Source organism: Colias philodice, chromosome 13 (genome assembly GCF_061535455.1).
Source record: "Colias philodice isolate Cphi_HAF_F1 chromosome 13, ilColPhil1 Martin Lab GWU primary, whole genome shotgun sequence".
NCBI lineage: Eukaryota > Metazoa > Arthropoda > Insecta > Lepidoptera > Pieridae > Colias > Colias philodice.
This window is the reverse complement of record NC_143098.1, coordinates 2,525,163-2,534,609: the sequence shown is the minus strand read 5'-3', so window position 1 is coordinate 2,534,609 and position 9,447 is coordinate 2,525,163. Positions and strand designations below refer to the sequence as shown.

At 33.8% G+C, this 9,447-nt stretch overlaps 2 protein-coding genes and 1 long non-coding RNA gene across 4 annotated transcripts in view; all 3 read left to right on the top strand.

Annotated features, from left to right (window-relative positions):
- Positions 1-66: 66 nt before the first annotated feature.
- Positions 67-3,828, top strand: CSN7 (COP9 signalosome subunit 7). The gene is made up of 4 exons (XM_089702197.1): positions 67-397; positions 804-1,056; positions 1,392-1,612; positions 3,613-3,828. The coding sequence occupies exons 1-4, from the start codon at positions 203-205 to the stop codon at positions 3,763-3,765; spliced, it is 822 nt and encodes a 273-aa protein (XP_089558323.1). The 5' UTR covers positions 67-202; the 3' UTR covers positions 3,766-3,828.
- A 2,387-nt stretch (positions 3,829-6,215) lies between these two features.
- Positions 6,216-7,003, top strand: LOC149483227 (uncharacterized). Its single transcript, XR_016316528.1, has 2 exons — positions 6,216-6,380; positions 6,813-7,003. It is a non-coding gene; the product is annotated as an uncharacterized LOC149483227 (long non-coding RNA).
- Positions 7,004-8,290: 1,287 nt separating this feature from the next.
- Positions 8,291-9,447, top strand: part of Ypel (Yippee-like) — an 80,103-nt gene continuing 78,946 nt past the window's right edge. Inside the window, exon 1 of one of the 2 annotated variants that reach the window (XM_089702264.1) lies at positions 8,291-8,628. The gene's annotated coding sequence lies outside the window, so the exon portion shown is untranslated. The remainder of the gene's footprint in view (positions 8,629-9,447) is intronic. The other variant, XM_089702270.1, reaches the window with a different exon arrangement.

Sequence of the window (9,447 nt, the reverse complement as noted above, 5' to 3'; positions counted from 1 at the left end):
TAATCAGCTCACTTCAGGTTGCTAACACTGAAACGAACTTGTCTTGACATTACCATTTACTGTCAAAATGTCATTTACAGAAAATATTTAGCAGAGTTCAATTTATCGTAAATTGAAAATATCTTTATCATTTTATACTATTTTATGTTGCATTAATTTGCTAATATTGAGATTTAGTCTGCTATAAAATCACACAATCACTATGAACCCTATGTCGATGGACAGGGACGAGCCATCATCTCTTCTATCGGTAGCAACAAACCACCCTTTAGAACAATTTGTACTACTAGCAAAAGGCGCTAAGGGATCAGGATGCGCAGAATTGATCAAACAAGTACTCGAAGCACCTGGAGTACATGTATTTGGAGAGTTATTAGAAATGCCAAATATCAAAGAGGTTAGTTGTCTTTGTTTCGACCGCTTCGAATGTTATTTCTAAGAACTTTTTACTGTTGTTTAAAGAATGAGCTGAATCTACGCATTTAGTGTTATATTATGATTATTGAAACAATGCTTGTAGTATTTCTGTACATATTTATTTAAATGACATTACAAATTCCCATCCATCTAAAAAAAAACCATTTAAATGTACATAGGTTTCATTAAATACATAGATTTTATAATTATTTTCACTAACTTGTTGCGAAATAGTTTTCTAATTGGAAAGGTATCAAGCAAGAACACTAATAAACAATAAAGACTGTTATTTCACAAATTAATCTTAAAAATGCATTTATCATGAATAATAAACAAAGGAAACAACTAAATACATATCCACTAATTCTAAACTATATCAATTACAGCTTGAAACTGGACCCTACGCCAAACATTTGAAAACACTAAATCTCTTTGCATATGGAACTTACAAAGACTATCTTGAAAATAAGGCTGAATACTTGGAGTTAACTCCTGCACAGTGCAAGAAGCTGCAGCATCTCACAATCGCCACATTAGCTACGCAAGAGAAATGCATCCCATACAGTGTGCTGCTTAAAGAGTTGGATATCAAAAACGTTAGGGACTTAGAGGATTTAATCATAGAAGCAATATATGCAGGTATGTACTTTGTAGATCTAATATCATGTAGAATTCTTTAAAAATTTTATTTGACTACAGCCTTAATTTTATACTTTTATCAATTTTATATCTTACAACTTTTGACACATTTGCAATTTAAACACATCCCAAATCAAAATATTTCGTCATTTTCAATATATTCATTGTTGCTTCACTCCAATTGCTACTACCATTATGTTATAAAATTCAGTCTTTTTCTGCTGATGGACTAAATAATTATTGAACCAGTTGTTCCTAAGATTAGCACATTCAACCAAACAAATTCTTCAGCTTTACAATATTACTAAAAATTTACACCTCCCTTATATTTCCAGATATAATCCACGGTAAACTGGATCAGGAGTGCAAACGCGTAGAAGTAGACGTGGCGCTCGGTCGCGACGCGAGGCAAGAGGACGCAGCAGCGATCGCAGACGTTCTAGCTGACTGGTGCAACGCATGCGAGGCTGTGCTCATATCTGTAGACAGGCATATTGTGCGAGCGAACAATCACAAGCAGAGGGCTATACGACACCAACAGGGGATTGATCAAGAGGTATATATGTGAAGTCCCATGTCCCCTAGTGGGGTAAGGGGCAGATGCATTATACATCTGTCCTACCAGACCGAGACATTTTTTTTTCTTCGTCTCCACCGGGAATCGAACCCAGGACCCCTCGGTGCTACGCACACGCGTCAACCACTGTACCAAGGAGGTGGTCAAGAGTTGAGGTAGAGGTATACTTGTTTTTTTTCTGTCAAGAAGATGTTGAATTACTCTTTTATTTTACAAAAAATGTTGGTAATAGCTTGTCCGAAAGAGGTTACTTGTACGGAGAAAAAGCCTACCATTACTTGAGATTAGGGTTGTAACGGAGGCCTACTTAGCGGAGGCGGAGGCGGATGCGGAGGTGAAGAGGTTCGCCTCCGCGGATGCGGAGGTTAACGGAGGCGGAGGCGGAGGTAAATTTGTTGGGAAAATTTATAATTATCGTCTACTTCTACAAAGTACTGCCAAATTTCATTAGTTTTCGGCTTCATCACGTTATTTAAATAACAATAACTAATAATTACGCACAATATTACTTAAAACAATCACGGCTCAATTGCAACTACGCGGTACCGAACGCTTTGACAAGTTGATTCCTGTTATTCATTCACTCACACTCCCTCCACCCGCTTGGCCGTGTTCAAACAAACAAACAAACAAACATTTATTTATTCAATTAGACTTCTTCGAGAAGCACTTTTGAAACGTCAATACATAATTTTAACATCTACCACCGATTCGGAAAGCAGTATCTATGGAGAAGAACCGGCAAGAAACTCCATAGTTGCTCTTTTAAATCATTTCAGTATTACAATTTAATTGTTGTTCCCGCGGTTTAAGCAAACTCCCAACCATTTCACTTGAAAACACGCAGCCGAGCGGCCGCGTCGCCTAGCGTCGCTCCTTGCGCGTTGTTTGTGATCGTAAATGAACTTCCGATATGACTCCGCATAAATTTTGCGGAGGCGGATGCGGAGGCGGAGGTTAAATTCTTTGCGGAAGTTCCGCAGTAACGGAGGCGGAGGCGGAGTTCCGTTACAACCCTACTTGAGATGCACGCAGATACTTCATTAGACATATTGGTGAACAAATACAAGGCTTGTGGTTTTCAGCCAGCATATTCAGTCACATGGCATGTTTCAAATCTCTGAAATGCAGTGCCAAATTTTAATTATTATGTTTTAACTGTTATAAATAGTACTTTCTTAAAATAAAACAAGTAGGTAAATAGAAATATTTATTTTCTCTCAATAATTTACTTTTTTAGCCTAATAATATAAAGAATAAAACAAAAAGTAATTTATTAATAGGTCGTAGATCTAACAAAGAATCTTACAAAGAAGCAAAAGGCTGCGTCTCAGCTATCGATGTCCAAAAGTGCGCTGGTTTTCAAACGCCCCTTAAAATTAGGTATAACTTTAAATTATTTTATTATAATATGGATCTATTATAAACTCCTTAGAAACTAAACAAGGTAGGTAAAAGAAAAAAATTAAATCTTACATATAAATTCACATTTTGACATCATTAATAAAAATTATACTATCATGGTTGCAGCATCAGATCTTCTTTTCATGATGGCGCATTTTTATTTTCAAAACGGATGGGTAGGTCATTCCAAAATTTAGATGCCGTAAATCTGAAGCTTCTCCTAAAAGGACTTATTTAGTACCCACAACACAAGCCTTAATTGAGCTTACTGTGGGACTAGGTCGATTTGTGTAATAATGTCCTATAATATTTATTTTATGCATTAATGTCTGGCAGCCCAAAGGCTTCTTAGAGATGAGCTTTCCCAAGAACATTTTTGAAAAAAATAATCAGATGTTCTATTCCAAATTATTCTTTGAACAGTGTAGGGGTCATGATGTTCCCTTCAGTCGTCTAATTTTGATTCAGTTTAGGAAAACATAACAAAAACAATTCAAAAGCCATTAACATAAATTTTCCACAGTATCTATTTAATTGCATTATATTATGTCAAAATTTTATCTTAATTTCCACAGATAATGTACATAAAGAAAACACTAAAGACGCAAGCAGAGAATGACGAATCTGCGCCCGGCGGCGGCAGTGAATCTCATTCGGCGCCAAAGAAGAACTCTGGCAAGGGGAAAACACCGCGCAATTCGGCGAAGTTCTGGCAGAAAACCACGTAACGCTCATAATTTGTATATAATATTACTTGTGATATAATAAAAACTTAAGTACTGATGCATGTAGTTATTGTTTTCATTTTATTCTAGCCTCTCGTTCGGGTTTCACCCATGTAGGTATTTTTGTAAGGTTTTCATTTCTGAAACAATAAAAGTATATCAAAAGTTTAAAATCATCAGTTCAGTTATTCATGAGTTGTGAGTACCTTATTTTGCAATATAATATGTATATTGGTATGATCCTAATTTATCCTTACCTTGATACTTACCAATAAAAAATAAAATGACACAAAGCTGTAGTATGAAATCTGCTTCACTGATCATAAGTAGTTAATAATAATGTGTAAAATCACACATGCACCATTTTTGTAGGTATATTATAATCAAACAACATCAAATCAACAAAATTTAAATACCTATGTATATTATATTAATATTAAAGATATTTGAGAGATCTATGTGGCAGTTTAAATTTTTTATCCCATTCATTACATTTATAAAATTACTTTTTAAGATTCAGTATAAAATCCTCTAATGTAATATGTATGTATGAATTCATTATTTAAAAACCAGTAACTACCTATGTACATAATAGTACCTATAGTGCCACAAACTTATCTGACCCGGTGACAGTGTCACTGATGTCGCTTTCTTTTATATAAACAAAATATTCCGTATGAAAAGTCTGTGAAAATGTGACATTTCAAAATGGCGGCACGTAGTTCCAGTTTTTGCCACCGGGTCAGATAAGTTTGTGGCACTGTATTATTATAATAAACGATTTTTTTTCCATTACATTTTTTATGAAACCATTTCATCCACAGAACAATAAAAACAAATAGAAGTGCGATAATGTCATAATTAGTATGAAAACCAGTGTCGCCAAACCCACACATTTAAACCGATAGTTATACAGTACACTACAAGTAAACTATGCCTTTGATTGGACAGCTTAATTTGAGTAAAAACTGACTTAGGTTATAAATTCAGCATTTCAATATGTACCCTAACGCACCATGTTACGGTTTATTTTAGTATAACATCTCTAGGTATATTAGCTGTTTTGTTTCTCATTGCACAGAAATTCCAAATTCGAAAAACATTCAGCTACTCCACAACAGAGGGCGTTAGTTTTCGATAGATATAACTTTGAACCTCAACACATAGAGATAAGGTTGAAATTTGTGTCACTCAACATTAATGACATTAACTTGATATTTATCTGATGCTATGCCCTGAGGGATGTCAGCCTTGTTATCGATATCGAGATATCGATAATTCACAAATAAATATCTTTTGTGTATTTTTTTTCTTTCTATTATACGAGTATAGTATAATGTGTCACATTTTGGAGTATGTTTATTACTACTAAGTACGTCTTTTTATATTATTATTATTAAATAAAAAACGGAATAGAATAGTATTAATCTATATTTACAAAATACAAACAGAAAATATGCATTATTTTAAATCTTGGAACTGCCGTAGGTTTGCTGTATCGATGGCCTTTGTTAGACCGCTTAGTGCTGTTCGGCATCCAGTTAACTCGTCACGTTGCATTTATCCATTTCTCTTTTAAATTAGCCTCTTTGGGAAATCTATAAATAAATTGGACAAATGAAAGCTAAGGAAAAATAAAATAAAATTTAATATTTATAATGTTTGTCTTTTCTAAAGTATCGATACTGTCGATATGCGCCACAAGCATCACTAAAGCGACATTCGTTTGTTTATTGCAATAATATTCCAGAAAGTCTTGTTTGCTGTTCAATCTATAATAGTACTAATTTCTTACGGATTAAGGTTCATTTTGACTAGATATTTGTATACAATTTTGACAAATTACAAGCGAAGATATAACATAAAATATTATATGTAAAATAAATAAAAATAAGACTTACCGATGGTATGAAATGCCTCCATTGCTGATATTATTTCGTCTGCTATCATTTTTGCACTCTTATACCGAACAACACGTCCTAATTAATGAATAAATACGGAAAAAAGGTTTGACAGCTGACAACCGACTCGAATATTTTTCTGCGCACAACTGAGAGCAAGTTAGGTGATCTTACCTTACAAGTGACACGTGGGCCACGCCCACATCACACTTCTATCTACTTTACTGTTCTGTGATTTCATCTAATTGTGTCTGGATACAGGTCAATTGGCAAAAATATGTTGCCATATCATATTCAATTCCCTGAAATATTGGAAATGGTGATATAAATTTATTTCTATTTTTAAATATTTTTGTAACCGTCACTATATAGCACTCAGAGGAATAAACCTATAGAGTTCTTATATTGAGACAGAACAAAATACATATTTTCTAATCTACTTACTCTTAGTCAATAACAGCATAAGTCAGATTGAGATAGCGATAGAGTATCTGCACTGTCTTCAAACGTAGCGCGCCGGCAGTCAGTTTGTTTTCCAACCAGCTGGTGGGCTCAGTGCGTCAAGTGTTTTTAACGAAATATTTAGAAAATATAAAGTGTATAGTGTTTCTTTTTATTTGTCAGTGTGCTAAAATGACTATTGTATGTTTAGCTACCGGCTATTACTAGTCGAATGGGAGTTTTGGATGAAAACAATGAAAAAATATCTTTCCATCGGTAAGTGATTTTCAGCAAATTGATAAATATTTATGTTCTAACCCTATTTGAAGGTTTTATCAAGCGCTTTTTTATAAGTTTATATTGTAACTGTAACATTTACCCACTTTATGGGGTTGTGGAATACAAAAGAATTAAATAATTTTTAAAAAATGTCACAATATTATCACGTTTGGCATTTTGTTTACCACCGTAGTGTTGTAACACATCTAGCGTATATTATCGATTTATGACAAAAAATCTATTTCATATTAACGTTGATTTATTTATTTTGTTTCTTATATCAGATTTATATGTAGTTGTTGTTGCAAATAATAGATGTAAATTTTCTACAGCAGGAAAATAAAAAATACCACGTGGTTGTTTTATTTGACTTATCTGTTTAGTTTGTTTTTTCTCTTTTAGATTATTAATAAATTCATTTTGTTTTAGATTTCCAGAGCTAAATAAAAAATGGGTATAAAACATGAGACGTGTAGATTGGACGCCGTCGAAATTTGCTAGATTGTGTTCACTGCATTTCGAGCCTGCGTGTTATCAAGATGGATACTCTAGAAGAATTGTGCAATCTTACGCTTACGTTTTTTTTTGTTCCTTTAGATAATAAATACATTTGTGTGTGAGTGAATTTTTATTTGGAAATTTTTTACACATTTACTTTAAATGTGTAACTATGTGAAAATTAAACGGTTGATTAAATGACAGTTCTCATAGATGAGAAACTACTATTGAAATACATACTTAATATACATGCGTTTTCAAAGAAAAACCCGCATAGTTCCCATTCCTGTGGGATTTACGGGATCAAAAGTAATTTTTCCAAATTTCATTGTAATCGGTTTAGTAGTATTCGCGTGAAAGAGTAACAAACATCCATCCTCACAAACTTTCGCTTTATTAGTAGGATGTAAGGAAAATGTTTTCTTTAAGACTGTCCTTTTATGAACTTATTAAAATTCATGCTGACTGTGCCTTTCTCCTCACTCCTTTAACTTTATCGTCATTTCCATCTTTATTTTAAATTAGTTACATTTCAAGTTTTAAAATTTATTTTAAAATATACTAGCTTTCCGCCCGCGTTTTTAAAGAAAATCCCGCACAGTTCCCGTCCACGTGGGATTTCCGGTATAAAACCTACGTGTGTATGTACAAAATTTCATTGTAATCGGTTCAGCAGTGAAAGAGAAAGTTATCCATTCTCGCATAATTTCGCATTTATTATATTCGTAGGATTAAACAAATAATGTATTCAACTAAAATTAATGATTAATTATTTTTATTATTATTTATTATTTCACGAAACCGTAAATGCAAAATGCATTCACGATTTTATCGATTGAAGCACATCCCATCACTATCACCTTCTATCTATCTAAATACGTACCTATAGTAAAAATGGTGCCATGACTATGTTGAAACGTAGCTTGTAGTCTATAGCTATCTCATTCTTTCATACGACGTTTTCTTTAGATAGAGAGAAACAAATATATAATTAATTGTATACGCTCGATACAAGTACTCTATAGGTTTATTGCTCTGAGATATAGCATCACTAATTTATAATTTCATTGATAAAAAATCTGTTACATTTCCCTGGTCCCAAGGAAAAATGTTTCAATTATTTTTTAATTTGAACATATTAAGAAGGAGCCTAATTTATGAAAATTATTTAGTTTATTAGATAAAAATGATTGCTATATTTCAATACAAAATGATTATTATTTTTGCAATGTTTATCTTTATTTTACCCATGAACATAGGGGAGATTTCATAACTGAGTGGTAGCAATACTTGACGTAAGTGTCAAATGATAGAGGGAGACAGAACCACCGATCTAGGCTAGTGATAGAGACAAAAAATAGTACGAAACAAATTAACGAGTTGTCGAGTTTGCTTTCGTTTCTCAGCCGTCTGTTTTTGACGCAGCAGCGCAATTAAAGTGCGCAGGCAGTGCAACGATTATCACGTTCGCAGGCCACTGAAAAGTGATGTAAATAACACGTAAAAGCCTTATCATTGTAAACAAAGACTATACAGTACTTACAAAATCAATATTTTCCCCAATAATCGTGTCGTGATTGTTTGCAAACCTATAACACTCGCATAGTGAAAACTACGACACAAAGTGATATTGACTTATATAAAATGAATCCGTGATACTCAACGAAACAAAGACAATTGCATAAAAAGACATTCATTTCGACGAGCATAATAAATCGAGTGTCTTCTGTATTGGATGAACAGAAAGGCAAGTATGCCCATTGTTAGGAGTTCACCTTTCACGGACGGATTCATGATTTCATGGTCACTAATGTTTTGCGCTCGAAATACCTAATCATTTCACAACATATTTCATTGCTATAAATAATATTTATAGCTCGCTCAATGCTCCATTACTCAACAGAATTAGTAACGAATTAGCTTAAGATAATGGGTTTATTAATCGATACTAAAAACAAACAGGAGAGTATGCATATCTGTGTAGGGTGATGGTGTATCTCTTTGTTGTTGAGCCAGTCAGCTGTTCGAGCAGCGCGCGGGAGGGGTCGGTCGAACCGGCCCGACTGGTCGGGCGCCTATGCCGCGTATTATTTATTCCCCTCAAGTATTGCAAAGTGCATTAGCACAGTTTCTTGTGTGTCTCGAGCCGAAGATAAATTGGCTCGTGTCGCCTTTGTTGGTCAGAAATCAGAATTGAACTCGGATTTCGTGTCTGTATACGATGCAATGATGCCCCTTTATGCGTTGATACATGGTCAATTAATTATTGTTGAAGAGTAATTGTAACTGGACGTTTGCCTGACTACAATGCCAATGTCACGTGTTGTTTACGAGTGGATTTTGCATGTGCATCGTAAGCTATGAAATCTCTAGTTATTTTATAACCTACATAAGCTAAATTCGTCATTAATGTAATAAGTTGAATAACCCTACCTATCTAGAAGATGACGTGTATTGTTTACTTAGCTCTTTGATAAATTAAAACAAAAAGAAACAGTACCACTTCAAATTTGCCTGAGACCTGAGTACCTAAAATAAACAACTTTGGAGCAGAAAAAATGCAAAT